Source organism: Portunus trituberculatus, chromosome 16, assembly GCF_017591435.1.
Source record: "Portunus trituberculatus isolate SZX2019 chromosome 16, ASM1759143v1, whole genome shotgun sequence".
Taxonomy (NCBI): domain Eukaryota; kingdom Metazoa; phylum Arthropoda; class Malacostraca; order Decapoda; family Portunidae; genus Portunus; species Portunus trituberculatus.
In genome coordinates, this window is record NC_059270.1 from 3,641,554 (window position 1) to 3,658,077 (window position 16,524).

At 34.5% G+C, this 16,524-nt stretch overlaps 1 protein-coding gene across 13 annotated transcripts in view; it reads left to right on the plus strand.

Annotated features, from left to right (window-relative positions):
* Nucleotides 1–16,524, plus strand: part of LOC123504386 (inositol 1,4,5-trisphosphate receptor type 1-like) — a 113,865-nt gene that overhangs the window by 64,075 nt on the left and 33,266 nt on the right. For 9 of the 13 annotated variants that reach the window (XM_045254826.1, XM_045254835.1, XM_045254836.1 and 6 more), the window contains 6 exons: nt 1,362–1,497; nt 7,593–7,759; nt 8,798–8,888; nt 11,904–11,966; nt 14,547–14,661; nt 15,496–15,635. In XM_045254826.1, coding sequence (XP_045110761.1) covers nt 1,362–1,497; nt 7,593–7,759; nt 8,798–8,888; nt 11,904–11,966; nt 14,547–14,661; nt 15,496–15,635 — 712 coding nt within the window. Of the gene's footprint in view, nt 1–1,361; nt 1,498–2,142; nt 2,279–7,592; nt 7,760–8,797; nt 8,889–11,903; nt 11,967–14,546; nt 14,662–15,495; nt 15,636–16,524 lie in introns of all 13 variants that reach the window. The other 4 variants (XM_045254830.1, XM_045254832.1, XM_045254838.1 and 1 more) reach the window with 2 other exon arrangements.

Below are 16,524 nucleotides of genomic sequence, written 5' to 3' on the forward strand. Positions count from 1 at the left end.
CCTTACTATTCATGCTTTGTCAACTACTGTGTGTTCATCCTTGTCATGCATAGCAACTCTCACCTCACTCCGGAGATATATTATTTTGTGACAGTGGAAGGTTTACTCAACAAAACTTGTCTTACTTCCATTTCTCCTTTACTCTTAATTTAATCTTCTTTTTTTATAACTTTAATCTCTACTTTAATTTTTTTATTTGATTTTGTAATTGCTAGTGAAGATTTTCCTTGTTCTCGTAATTTTCCCACGCAAATCCCACTTTTGAGCCTCCTTTGTGCAATTTAAAAAATATATACCTTGTAATTCATTTGTATTCACTTCTCAGAACATCACCAACAGATGTGACATTCATTTGTTTTCTTTGGGTTTTATTCCTGTTTTTCTACTTAAAGTAAAGAAAACAAACTTAAATAATACTGTTGCAAGTAGTTTTAGCAGTTTTGTCCTGCTATTTTTTTTTTTTTTTTTTTTTTTTTTTTTTTTTTTTACTAGGTGTACCTTTATAAGTGTATTGCTGTCCTTAGGAATGCCTACCAGTTTTTCATCATTCATAAATTTTGCCTTGTACTAATGACTACACATACATATTTCGATATCACTTCTCAGATCATCAGCTTAGCTAGAATCAAACATATCATTATGAGAACCCACAGAGGGTATCTCTCTGCAATTTCTAAGAGAAGCAAGGGAAGCCTTCTGTTACTCAGTCAATCATCATGAGGCAAAAGCTTTTTATTTCATTAATGTCCCTCTTATGATTAACCACCTTAGTATTTTTTACTCTCTCACAGTATTGAATCTTGCTCATTTTTAGGCAATGGCCTGCCTGCCTCCCTTACATGGGACAAAGAAGCCATTTGGCAATTGGTGGTGCATCACCTGTAGTTTGTGATTGGAATAGATGCACTTGTAACTTACTGTATAGTTGCTGGTTGCAGGCCATCCATTAGAGAATCATTATCATTATTATTATTTTTATTTATTGATTTATTTTTTAATGTTAAAAAAGAGGTATAAGAATATCAAATAATGTGTTACTTATAACTATATAATAATAGAGTTTTTTGTCAGATGTGGAAAAGGTTTTGTTATAAAAATATACTTAGTGATAATAGTAGTGATGAGGATGCAAACAAGCAAAATAGTGTTACAGCATTATTAGTTAGGTAATATTATCAGATGAAAATGAAACCTTGTGAGATTGTTGAATTAGAAGGAAGGAGTTTGGAGCACTTACCTCGCTGCAGTAAGTAATCAAATCATCTGGGTAAGAGAAAAGTAAGATACAGTACAACCAGTTCTGTATCCTGAAACAGTTTTATATGCTTCGCTTATTTTTAACTTCTAGAGCTGCCTTCCAGGTACCACATAGAATTGGTGAAGCTACTAGCCTGCTGCACTGAGGGCAAGAATGCCTCCACTGAGATCAAATGTCACAGTCTCTTACCACTGGACGACATTGTGGCGATGGTAGAGCACAAGGACTGTATCCCTGAGGTAATCCTCCCCCCACAGCTTGTGCACGTCCGGGCAAGGCCACATGGGTGAGGGGGCCAACAGCTGGCCCATGCCAGTGTAGGGCCATGGTCTGTGTCGGCACTTGTATCAGTCAAGCTTCATATTGTATGTTTTATTAAAAGAATATGTGAAATTCTTTAGTCTCAAAAGAATCTGAATATTCACACATGAATAGAATTTATTTATCAAAGGAAAAAAGTAATTTCCAGAAATTTTGTATGTACACAAGTAAGCATTTGCTGTAATATATATATATATATATATATATATATATATATATATATATATATATATATATATATATATATATATATATATATATACACACACACAGTATATGAATATCAATAAAACTTTCAAATCTTTTTATTTAGTGTAACCTTGACTGATTACATGTACCTGGGCATTACACTATTGCTTCCTGAATTGAGGTTGGGTAGTATGTGTCTATCTTTCTTCATCCTTGTGTTGGCTGTTGGCCAGTCTTAACACATGAGCACACTAACTTACACTTTTTAGAACGCAGACCAGCGCTTCACCAGGTCCTCAGTGGCGGCTACTCCATACAGCCATTAAATTAGTGGTTCTCTCCCCCCGTCCCCACTCACCTCATGCCTCCCCTAGGTACCACATTGAGCTAGTTAACCTCCTGGCTACGCTGACGGAAGGCAAGAACGTGTACACAGAGATAAAATGCCACAGTCTCATTACCCTTGACGACATAGTGTCTGTGGTGACACACCCCGAGTGTATCATCGAGGTACTGTAATACTCCCTTGCTGCTGCCCTGTAGTATTTGCTATCTACCTCACTTCCCTTGCTGCCCCAGCTAACACATGATGCTTCCACAATGTCATATACATGTACTGTGGTGATCTTGTAGCAGTTGATGTAAACATTATTACTATTTCACTTAACTTAATAACATTGTGTGATGGCTGGGTTGATTGCTGTGTCCATATTTTTTTCTTCTTTTTATTGTCTTTCTTTTAACAAGATGTCTGAATACTAATTTTTTTAGTTTATTTTTAGATTGAATAGTATATGTATTTTTATGATTTCCTGGCATGTTTCAACAGTAATATGTGATGGATCATTTTGAAAAATTTTCTAAGGCTTTTTTTGTTATACTTGAGATTACACATCCATGTGCCAGAGTAAGATCCTCAGTAAATAGAAGTAACAGAGTAAGTAAAAGTAGCACAGAAAATAAAAGTACAGAGGAGAGGATTCACAGTCCTCTTGCTTTGCCATTTTTAGTTGCTGTCTTACAATACACAGTGAACATAGTGCCCAATCACAGAGTCTGCACCTAAGTTCTTCCCTAGCACAATGGAAGAATTGAAGCTGATTTTATGAACCATAAAAAAAGAAAATAAAAGTCATAAAAAATTAAACATAATTTCTGAATACAGACTGCCTGCACTCTGTTACTGTCCTATTCAGCAACCAATTGGAGACCTGATGACCATAAATTGCGGAATATTTAGAAAAAATAGTTAGAATAATGTAAAAAATGCTAGTCCATGTATTATGCACTGTATATGTTTGGATGTACCAGTCTTTTAGCCAGCCACTGGGCCACCCAGGTCAGCCCAGGACTTGCCAGTATTCTACAAGCAGTCCTAGCAAAGTCCACCAGTGGTAGTAAAACAAAATGGCATCTTTCATTCGAAAATCTATCATAAACTCTTATGACTCATCATAAACTACTGTTATCAGTTATAAATGTTAAAATGGGATCCACCCTGTTTTAGTGTTGCTTCTGACATGTCAGAAGTGTGTCAACATCATGATAACATGGCTGTACATACCATAGCACGATCCCCCAGCTTTTTTCTATTATGAGTATAACAATAAATATCAGTAGCTATGGGTAAATAATGCCCTTCTATGAGACAATAAAGAATTATCATAAATAACTGCCACCGTTTTCCCAAACACAAATGAACCTTATCTTGTGTGGCCTGCATGTGTCCGGCTGTCAATCTTAATCTTCTCTTATATCATATCATGTTTCTTTTCATTGGATGCACTGTCTAACAATTCCAAAGAAGTAATATGAAGTCAAAACAAATTAAATCTAAGAAAATTGTCAAGAACCTATTTCATTCCATATAGTTAAAGATGACAAATTGTGAGTGTGCATTGTGAAGGCAGATGGTGACTGAGATATACAAAGGAAGAACAAACAGCAGCAGGCTTACTAGCCTTTACTTGGCTGTTTGCAGACTACTCTATCTGAACTAACAAAAGATAAAGGATAGCAAAGGTGAAAGCTTCTCCTCACCCACCACTCCCACCAACTAAGGCTGGCAAAGAAATAAAGTAAAAACCATCCAACATGGAAAAATTAGATGGGAATTTTGTTGGGGATCGAGAAATGATTAAAGTATCACTATCGCTGCAACAAAAAGTGGTGGGAAGGTAGTGAAGGAGTGGCTTGATTCCCCATTTACCCGCGATCACACCAGGCATATCACCAGTCGGATAGCAATGGTAGTCAACCCCTCCAGGCCACACAGAAGGGGCGGGAAAAAGTATATGTCTATCTGAAAGAAAAAAATGTACAGTAATATTACTAGGAGTTACATATGTAATTATTTGAACAAGAAGAGAGCTTGCTGGGAGTTAACTTTTAAATATTTGTCAATTTTATTTTTTGAATGATGCAATGGAATTGCAGTTTACAATTTCTGAAGAAAGCTTATTCCAGATATTACCAATTCTGTTAAAGAAAAGTGCTTTGCCTCATGGGATTTGAAGCATGTAGGTGTAATCTTAAATCCATCATTTCATGTCGTCTTAAAATGATCAGTGACAAAATACTTATTAGCATCAAGGTTGTTATATCCTTTGAAAATTTTGAAAACTTCAATTAAGTCTCCTTATCCTGTGCTTTGTTAAGCTGAATAGATTTAATGCTTCCAGTTGTTCATCATATGGCTTATTTCTCAGTCATTTTAGTAACTCTATGCTGTATCTTTTCCTGTTTTTCAATGTCTTTTTTGTAGTATGGTGACCAGAACTGCATACAGTATTCAGGCTAGGGATGCACCAGCAAGTTATATAAAGCAAATATAATTTTTCCGATTCAAATTCAAAGTTTCTTCCAATGAACTTTACTAAATTATTTATTTATTTCTGTGCAGTATTGACTTAGCTTAAGATATTTGGACCCCACAACACCAAGAGCTTTTCATTTTTGACACTTGCCAGAGGCACATTATTCATTACATATTTGGCTTGAACATTGTTATTCCTGATGTGAAGGAATTTGCACTTTTCTATAGATATATTAAATTTCATCTGCTATTTTTCTGCCCAGCATTTTACTTTATTGAGGTCACATTGTAGCTCTTGTCATTGTGACATTGACATTACTTTACTCATTATTTTGGTATCGTACACAAATTTATTTATTTTACACTTAATTCCTTCATCAATATCATTAATATTGTAAAAACTTCTGGGCCTAATACAGAGCCTTGAGGAATACCACTAGTTGCATTTTGGCACTCTTTTCCATAGATAACAACACAATTTCTGTCAGAGAGCCAATCTTTCAGCCATTTCAGGGCATTTCCAGCTATGCTGAGAGGTTTTACATTACGAGTTAAAAACTTCATAAAAGAAGTCTAGTAAGACAGGATTGCTGATTTCTAAAACCATTTTGTGAATCTTTCAATATTTTATTTTCTAAGTGCTTAACAATCTTATCTCTGATTATTGTTTCCATCAGTTTACACACTACTGAAGTAAGACGGATTGATCTGTAATTGCCTAGGAGTGATTTATTTTCTATTTTGAAAATAGACTTGACATTTGCTAGCTTCCACTCGTAGAGGACTTTCCCTGTTAGTAAAGTTTTATTGAATAAGATCATAAGGTCTGGCCCAGGTGTTTTGTTTATGTTCATGCTGTTCAAGACTGAGGATATTTCATTTTCTGTAAGCTTGAAGTCAGGCAGTGTGGTGCCATGTGTCTGAGGTACGGCTGTTGGCACGCTGCCTCGAACCTTTTCAGTCATGAAGACTGTTGAAAAGTATTTGTTTAGGATGTTTGCCTGGTCAACTTCATTTTCTATTTGGTTGCCATTTTCTGTTATTTCTGGACCAATTGTTGAGGCTAAGACTCATTTTAGATTTTACATATCTGTGAAATTCTTTTGTGTTAGTTTTACAAAAGTTTGCAATCTGAGCTTCAACAGATTTTTGCTGCTTCTTACAAGCTTTTCTGCTTGTCTATGCAATCTGTTATGTTCTAATTTTTCACTATCATGTTGTGTTAATTTGTCTTTGTGTTATGCTTCTTTCTGTGCTAGAAGACAATATCTAATTAAGTCATTCCACTATTTCAGTTTAGTGTTTATTATTTTTCTAATGTTTCTTAGCGGTACACACAGCTTAGCTGTATCATTTATCTTTTTTAGCAAATACTTTCCATGCTTTATTTACATCTGGTGTTACCAGCAGTTTGTTCCAGTTAAGGTATGCAAGCTGAATGCGAAGTCCTACGTAATTAGCTCGCTGATAGTCCTGCATTTTTTTCTACTTTCATGGACTACTTTAGCTTTGTCAAAGTTTATTATGAAAAGTAAGCTACAATGATTGTTAGAACTGAATTATGGTTCAATTTCTTCGTCTTTAACTGTATTTTCATCATTTGTTAGAACAATATCAAGGATATTATTACCTCTTGTCGGATGCTTGATATGTTGGTGGAGGGAGCTTTCAAGTATGTTACTTTATAGCTGCTGACCTGCATGAGCAATCAATACCTCACCCCACCTCATGACTAGAAAATTAAAATTCCCCATAATTATGCAATTGGTTACGCAGCAAATGTCCGCAATTTGTTCATTCATCTGTAGCAGGTGACTGGGCTGGACTGACGACTTCAGATGGTGGAAAGACTGACTGTCATAAATTCTGTGAGCTAAGATCGTTAGCTATGATTGGTCATGAGCAATATGCAGAATGTGTCCTATACTGTACCACACTATCAGACTTCTGCAAATTAAAACAAACATATCAAGTTGCCACCTGTCTTCACCTAAGATGACAAGTGCAAAGTTTCTCCAGTTGATGGCTGATCTAATATCCTATGCAGTACCACTGCATATTTAGTGTCAGTCTCTAAATTGACATTACAGGGTACTTAGATGGCTGATCTAATAATATCCTTTGGATTACCATTGCATATTGATTTAGTGTCAGTCACTAAATTAACATTGTTCAGTGTCAGATTACTGGGGGTTCATGTAGATTGTAGATGGTCTTGTAACTCAGGTGGTTCTTAACGAGAAAAAGGTTAAGAACCCCCGTACTAGGATGTTCAGTTATTGGAATTGCTCCAGATAATTAGGATTTGGTGTTGTCCTAACTGTTTAGCTATTTTATGATACATATGTATTTTGTTCATGTTTATGAAAACTTATTCTCAGGCAATCATATTTAAGGAAATTTTAAGTTTTTACTTAAAAACATAGATGAAAGAGAGAGAATATCTTCATTTTTTGCTTTGTTTATATATACCTTATACTTTTTTTCTGCAAATGCCTGCCTGCACCTGTGTTAGGGCTCTTGTGTGTCCTCAGGAAGTAAGGAAGAACCCAGCATGTTGGTGTGGGGGGTTCAGTATGCACATAGACTTTGTGTTGTCATTTGTGTTAGAAGAGATTTAAAGATGGTCATGGATTTGTTTAGTTATACTTTATGAAGAATGTACAAAATCAAAATAGGCACTTAGGTCTACGTTTTAAGGAAACAAGATCTTCTGTATAAATTGTGTTACTCTGATTAGAAATTTTACAACTAAGGAGCATAATAATAGTTGACTAAACATGTTAATCTGTAAAGTGAAAATATTCTGACTATTGATGTAAAGGTCTCCAAATAGTAATTTCATTCACATATGTTCATGAAAAAAAGAAAAAAAAATAGCTAAGTCATATCAATGTTTATATTAGAACATATCCTTTCGAGCTTATTTTGTGTAGATTCCAATTAATGTAATGAGTAAATAGACTATTATGAATTATTGAGACATTAATACTCTGTGCGCTGTTATAGGTCAAGGAGGCTTACATCAATTTCCTCAACCATTGCTACATTGACACTGAAGTAGAAATGAAGGAAATCTACAACTCCCACCACATCTGGAGCCTGTTTGAGAAGTCTTTCCTTGTGGATATGGCTCGAGTTGCTAATGCTCCACCTGACCGACGCCATTCTGACAAGTAAGGAAGAGTTATTTTGTGTCATGACATATGGATATACATAGTTATTTTCATGGGAATTTTAGCATCCCTTTCGCAATGGGAGCACCGATCAAGGTCAAGATCAAGACATGGCAAAGTATGACAGCATTCTGACAAGTAAGGAAGAGTTGTTTTGTGTCTTTGTTAATGCTTTTGCTACCTTTTCTTACTCCTTTGATCAGTCATTTTATTTTTATGGTATACAAGGCACATCCAATTTTGGGAGGCCCAGTCTTGAAAAAAATATATGGAAAATGCAGCTAACCTTAGATTCATCATTTTGCCTTCTACCATCCACATAGATTTTTTTTATTGTACTTTAGTCCCATTCACCAATAACTTAATTGTTTCTTAGACTTTTCCAAGCTCACATAAGTTTTGGCTTTATTCTATCTTTGAATGACTATCAACTTAGTATTGTTTGTAAACAGCAACATTCAACATACTCAAATCTCAACCTAACATGCCCCTTATTCATCTTCCTTATAATCCCAACAACTTGTGTCATATATTTGGCGTAGATGATCCATAAAGGAAGTTAATCTTCATAAGTTGTATCTTGTCCCATTGTGAGTAAAACTACAGAGGAGGGGTTCTCTGTTCCCCCCTTTGCCTGTTCCCATTTAGTCATCTTGCGTGATTTGTACAAAATACAGCTGTAATATCCATTTAGACAAGGAGATACAATGTATCAAATAAATTGACTTCTATACTTTCATTTTACAATAATTGAACTAGCATAGAACCAGTGACATTTCCTAATCCTAATGCCTAATCCTAAATATGCACTTGAGATCATTATTGAAAGTGACACCTACTAGTGATCTGCATGCACTGAAGCACAACAGTGTTTTCTCCTGCAGAGACATGGAAGAGATTGTGTACACTGAAAAATTTCAATAAAAATAACTCAACATAGGCAACATCGTAGCTATTCAGATAAGTTAACATTAATGCTGTGTAGATTATCAAAAATTTTCACAGATAGCTTATTGTTTTTTTTTCTTTTCTTTTCAGAGCTCTGGAGAGTTATGTGATCAACTCCCTCATGACCATCATCACCACCTTCTTCAACAGTCCTTTCTCAGATCAGAGTCAGACCATCCAGGTGAGTTACTCTGACATCATGCACTGTTCATGTAACCTAGTATCCACCTGCATACATACTGAGGACATTCCATTCACTCATGTGTTATAGCCTCATGTAATGCATAGTCATTTCCATCCCTGTAGAATTTTTTTTTTTTCCTTTATTTTTTGCAGTTAAAGGTAGATAGTTGAAATTACCAGTGTTCCTTAATGAAGATATATTACTTATAGTATTAAACCATTATCCACATAAATAATGTTTTATGCATTGCAATTGTACACTTATCACACCGCTCTTTTTATTTCAATCAGTTTAACACAGATTTTCACTTTTAAGTTCACAGAGTTTCTTGTGAAAATACACATAAAACAAAGTTCCCATTTATACAGTGCAGCGGCTCATATATGTTGATTTTATAGCAAAGTATATGTTTAATTATGTTCATTTGGAATTTATGATTACATATATTGAATTGACAAGTTTCACTCAAGAATGTGGAGTTTTCAGAACTAACCCACCAGATGTCACTACTGTTATATGTCCCCTAGTGACATAAGTTAAGATATTGTTATAGTAAATCCCAGGTGCATACAGAGCATATAAAATTGATTATTATGATGCTATTGACATTTTGTATCAACACTTAAATATCCTGTATGGATAATTTTGAGGGAAGTTGGTAAAACTTTTTTTTTTTTTTCTAGTAATACTGCTGTCAATATCATGAATATAGAATACTACAAGTCTAAAATCTATTGATTTGGGCAATGAAAAAAGGTAAAAAAATCTGACTGTACTATATAGTATGACCCAACATACTCAGTGACATCATGACATAAGGATATGCGTAGTTATTTTCATGGGAATTTTAACATCTTTCACAATGGGAACACCGATCAAGGTCAAGATCAAGACATGGCAACGTAATGAAGCATCAGAACAAACATATCTTAGGACTGCCCTGGAGTGACGAGAGAGGAATATGTGAAGCTCATGGTGTAGTGGCATGGACACTATAGCAGGAATTAACTGGTTGTTCAACAATGTGTTCGTTAAATTCAACTAATCTGGCCAATTTTGGCAAGACAGCAATGTTCTTGCCAGGACACTTGAGTTGCCTTTTCTTCATTGGAATTGTTTCCATATACTAGTAAGTTGATATACCTCACTTGGACTTATAAGTGGCACAGACATTTTGTCTTTCATGTTTACTATCATCTGGATTAATACACTCAGATCAAGAGTGTACTTTTGGAAATCTTGAGATGACCAAATAAATCAAAATGCCAATTCAATAAAAAATCAACTTCTATACATTTGTTCATGAATAGAGTTTGATTTTTCTTATGTTGCTACTTAAGAGGAATTACATAGGAAAATATGACACTGTACATACATTCTATATTGCCCCTGTGTGAGTGAAGAGGACATTTCTTGTGCTGCCACCTGGTGACAACCACTAGTTCTGAAAACTCCCCATTATACTGATTATGTATATAGAAACATAGATATAGATGTCATAATTTTTTTTTCTGTGGGAGTTAATGTTTTACTGTGCAACACCTTTTATCTCTTCATTAAGCTGTGTTTTCTCAGTCATCATCATGATTGCATTGTGTATACATCTTTGTGAAGTCAGGGTGTAAAGTATTGAGCTGGAGACTCATACATCATGCTTTTATTTAGGGTTTTTTTTATTATTCATTTGGTTTTCAATATATTTCTGCATCTTGGATAATACTTGTTGAATTAGAGTAAACTAATAATTACAGAGTTCATAGGCTCACTTTGCTGCATTGTCATAAATATATTGATTGTATCATTGGTAAATTGCAAAAAAGTAAGATTCTGCATGCTCTTCTTAGCTTTTCTTGGGGATTTTGATCTGAACTAGAAAAGTGATGATGATGTATCTTCCATCAGTTTCATTGTATTATTGCATGCTTTTATTTCACTCCATGCCTTAGAAGATTCTAACATGTAATTGGGCTATTTGTGATTTAAGATAACATGCATTTCTTGTTATTGGAAACTTGTTGCAAAATTTGCCAGAATGAAACAATATGTATGTTTAGAAAGTGCACATTGAAAGCATGAAAAAAATATTCTCTAATGTTATCAGGCTGTTTTTGAGAGGAAGCTTCAGCATCATCACAGAATTCATTGCCTTGTACAGGATATTGTATTTCACAGGCTGAAATTTTTGGTAATTGTTTAATCACTACTTGTAGCTTTGATTTTGCTCTCAAGGAGTTGTCTTGTCATTTTCCATCTTAGGAATTTTCATCTGAACTTTTCATTCTTTTCTTTACATGGACTACTGTGCAAAGTTTCTTGCTCTATCAATCACTCATGTTCACTGTGTCTGAACACTGACATCCACTAGTGATAGCACTAGTCCAGGTATGGGCACCAGGTGATCAGTGAGTGACCAAGCAGCAGTCTGTTGTGCTTTTTAATATGCATATGAAGAAAGAAAAATTGATTGGCTACTTCCCTTTAAGGGAATCTCAGCCGGATATTTAATTACGTAACTCGTTTGAAAATTGTATGATCAACTGAAGTTTTTATAGCTGCAATTTTTAAATGAAGGCTCAAATCATTGATAATGTTATGTAATAAATTATTTATTAATATCTTAATTTGAGCAAAATCTTTAGGAAAGTAAATTTTACTTATAATACTTATTTACCATATAACATCCTAATTCAAACTGTTGACATTATAAATGAAAGGCTTTGACAGTTTTTCTAATATATCTATAGAGGGAAATTGCAAAATTGTTTATTGTCTCACTCTTTACCTTTACTTACTTTACTAAACCACCTCCCACTTAGAGGGTGGTAAGGGTATTATTCAGTTACAGGTATGAGCAACCCATAACTCTTACTGGTCTTGGTAAGCACCCTTTGGGCCTTTCTTCTCTCATACTTCAAAATGGTGTGGATCCCACACTTTTCCCCACTCTTCAGAGTGAAGTGGTTACATTGTTGAATTATCTCACTGCATGCTTGCACTCTTACCTGCTTACAGAAATACCTGGATGAGGCCCGCGACTTCTGGGGACAACCTTATGTTCAGCAGTACAGTACAGAAGTATGCATGCCCATGTGGTCACACTTTGGCTTGCCTGTCTGTCTGTCTGATGCTATGGGAAGGGAACAGCTGGCCTTAGTCATCAGAATTGAAAACTATGTTTTATTTATTTCATTTTCAATCTCAACACATTTAAAAAATGTATTTTTGTATAAATTCTTTACTTAAACTTGTATTTCTCATGATGACATCTTCAGCGAGCTTATTGCTTGGGACTGTATATGGAAATACATGCTTTTGTGTATTTATTCTTTTTTACAAAAATCTAGTGGTTATTTGAATTATGCAAAGTTTTGCCAGCTGTTTCCCAAATCCCTTTAAAAACAAGCCTCACCTACTCACTGAATCACTCTTCTAGCTAGCTAGTGTTTTTTGTCTTTTATTTATTTATTTGGCTATTTTTATTATTTATTTATTTTTGCTTTCTCAATAATTTTGATTTTTTTTATCCTATTTTTTTTCCGTGTGTATTAGAAAGCTTTACATAGATATGTATTATGATTAATATTCTGTCCACTTCTGAGTGTTGTTGCTTTTTTAGTTGCATTTATATTAGTGCTTTTATGCATATATTCTTATGTGGCTATAGTTTTGAATGGTCTCAATATGTATGTTCATGGGAGCAAGAATTGTTGAAAATTACAAAGGGTTGAAAGCATTTTTCTTATTTGGCTGTAGTTTTAAATTATTTCAGTATGTGTTCATGAGTGTTAAAAGTTACTAAAAGGTGCAAAAGCTTGAAAATATTATATTTCTATGGCTGTAATTCTGAATGGTGTCTGTGTAGGTTCTTATATGTCAAAAAGATATTGAAAATTATAAAATGTTAAAGGTATTAATCTGCAGAATAAAAAAGTAATTATATCAGTATTAAAGGATCTGTCACAGTGTTCAGTAACTTTATTGTGAAGAATAATTATGGTAAGATAATTACAGGAACTATTGAGATAGACATGAAAACCAAATAGTGATATGATTATCTTCTGTTCACAAATTATGCTTCATTGTTGTCAGTAGTATGGTGTGAAATCATATAAATTTGTTGATTGAATATATATATATATATATATATATATATATATATATATATATATATATATATATATATATATATATATATATATATATATATATAAATAAGGCAAATAGGATACTAAGAATAATTTGTAGGTGTTAGAAGCAGAAATCCCAAAGTGATATTAAAGTTATATTTGTCCTTGGTCAGACCTTATCTATTTTATGGTGTACAGTTCTGGTCCCCACATTATAGAAAGAATATAGGTCTGTTTGAACCAGCACAACGGAAAGTGACTTGATTAAAGAATGCAAGGGATGAGGGATATTACTACAGAAAAACATCCTTGAGGTACAGATCAGTAGGAAATGAATAAAGAAGGAAGTATGAATGAACAGTATACATGATATGAAAATGTATAGATAGTATTTTAAGACGTGCTCTAGAATTCTATAACAGTTTGAAAATAGTAAATGGAATTGTTTTCATTTTATGTTGTGTGAAAAAAAAATGTAAAAGAAAAAAGCAGTACAGCTTAGGATACAAGATAAGAAGTGCAGGAAGAATGAATAAAGGCAAGGATATAAAGATTTTGAGCTGGAACAAGAATTAATGTAGGAAATCAAAATTATTCCTCGAACTCATGAATAATAATATAGTGAAACCTCAGAAAATACATTGAAATGGACAACTGCAGTATAACATCAGAGGCATTCTTTACAGTACAAGTAGGTAAACACAGACACATTTTGTGAGAAAAATTTTTTCAAAAGTAGTTTTTCAAGAGAGAGAGAGAGAGAGAGAAAAAAATGGCATGAAATGTACAAAAGTGTCAGTGAAAAGCTATTTAATGATATAGTATCAACTTAACAATCTTAACAGTGCTATGTGCATAATAAGTGTATACTTCTAATGTTTTATCAGATTAGCACAATATGGAGGAAGATAGTTAATAGCTCTCAATAACAATAATTTTAGGAGATTCCATATAGAAAGTTAAGCTTCGATGATGCATGATGTTGATGTAGTTGGGGATTTGTGTAGAAAAATGAAATACTAAGTGTTGATGTACATATTGTGCTAGTAAGTATAGATATCTGAGGGTTAAGGTTAAAGGGATGGGAGACCTCAGATTTTGTGTCACATGTTAAGAATAACATGAACTCCTTCAAGGTTGAGATCTCTACAAATGTTTTTTCTCTATCTAATAAACAAAATATTACATTAACAAACTTTAATAGTGTTTTTTGTGAGTAAGGAGTGCAAGAAAATGTCTAAAGATCTCTAAATATTATATTGAAAATTGATAAGAATTGTGGAAAGAAAATTACAAGCTTTACAAATATCCTGAGACACAAAACAAATTTGATTAGCAATAGGAAATATGAATGATAACAAAAAATGACAAATTCAATTAGTTGGCTTGCTATTATATTATATACAAGAGTCTTAAAAACCTGATAAACCAAACAAAAAACAAGTGTAGCAGGGCATTATAAAAAGAAACCAAGAAGCAATTTCTCTTTGTTTCTTTAGACAGCATCACTAACCCTCTCCCTTTCTAGACCAGGCAACCAGTGTTTGTCCAGCTGCTGCATGCTGTGTACAGAGTGAGTCAAGCTGTCATGGGCCACCAGAGAGTCAATGTTGAGAGCTGCATCAGGACACTAACCGAAGTAGGTAAGTAAGGCAGGAAACTCAAATAAGAAAGCAAGAATGCCGTACCTGCTTCTGTACTTCCATCTTCCTACGACTTGATTTCTTTCAAGAGAGAGGTTTCAAGACATTTGTCCCTTTATTTTGGCTGACCTTTGAACTGCAAGAGGACTGGCAATTAAGCAGCCCTTATTAAAGTTTTTTGTTGCCCTTGGCCAGTTTCCCCTCTTACATAATAAAAGGACAGATCTATTGAAGCAACAAAAATATAGAGCCATATTAATTTGCTGCTCTGCCCAGTGTTTCCAATTCCATCTTTGGTTGTATGTAGCTATCTCTTAAGTCTATACAAATTTATATACATAATATACTTCTGACTCCTCTCACTTCCTATGTTATTTATTTGTTGAGAGGAAAGCTATATCTTGAGTGATTGAACTGTGTGAAGAGAGCTCTGAATGAGAGGAATGGCTGTGCAGGAAGAGTAATATCAAATGATCCACACTACAGGGGAATGAAGGGTGACAGTGGTGAGTGGATGTGTGTTCATCTAGTGTGGCTCATTGTTACATGAACTCAGTTAGGATGTGGGACATTCAGTAGAAAGTATCCTGCATCTGCCTTCGTATTAAGGACTGGACTAGGTCTGTGGTAGGGAATTGTCCACATGTGGGATTGCCAGCTATATGCATACATAGATTCTCTCTCTCTCTCTCTCTCTCTCTCTCTCTCTCTCTCTCTCTCTCTCTCTCTCTCTCTCTCTCTCTCTCTCTCTCTCTCTCTCTCTCTCTCTCCCTCCTTACAAGCAATCCTCATTGATAGTGCCTCTGAGACTTGTCTTTTTTTTTTTTCCTGCAGCTCGGAAACACAACATCTCCATCCCAGTGGACTTGGAAGCACAGGTGGTGAGCATGTCCCAGCGCACCACAAGCATCATAACACGCACTGCCAACAAGTGGAGCACCCGTACCACCCGCCGGGATGCTTCCTCCACATCGGTGAGTGGAGGGGCTGAATGTACTCCTACATGTTAGAGGATGAAAGGTTCACAAGTGGCAACTTTTATTTTGTTATGGAAAGAAGAGTATCTAGTAGTTCAAGGTTCATAGGAGTCGGTAATAACGGAGTAAATATGTTGTCAGTTGGGAAGTGGCTTTTGATGAAGCTGATGATCTAAGTATTGATCTCATGGCATAAAATAGTAAGATAAGCCACTGAAAAACTTTGTAAGATCAGCACTCAGGAATTTTGTTTTCATCCTAATAGAAGAATAGATAAGTTCCATGCATGCAACTATTATATTGCAGAAAATATATAAAGATTATAAATCAAGCTCCATTACCCTCACCAATAGGGTATTAAAGTATTCTTTCAGGAGTACAAGATATGCATACGAGAGCTGATTCTTTGAAAACACAGTAACATGAGCTGCCTTCTGTTTATGAAAAAAATATGTTGGCAAAGATGTGAAGGGTCATATCAGATCCTTCAGAACTGGGGTACTCACAATGTTATCTTCCCTTTTACCTCAAGAAATGTCAATTTATTTAGTTATAAATAGTTGTATTATAACAGACCAGTAATTTTGTTATTGACATACTGAACAAAGCTGCTTTAGCAGTAATGCTCTTTTGGCATATTGATCTCCTGGCCTTAAGACTTCAAAATAAATTGTTATTCATGTTTCTTGCCAGTTCAGACAGAATAACCACGTGTTGCATTTCCCTCATTTGGTCATAGAATGGTTTATACCATTGGCCACATTCACCAGCCAACTGAAAAAGTTAATCAGAAAACATTTTACTTTTGGGACTGTAAGAAAAGTAGATGTCTTTATTCTTATCATCAGGATTATCTCCTCAAAAAATTAGCTTTCTTATATTTTTT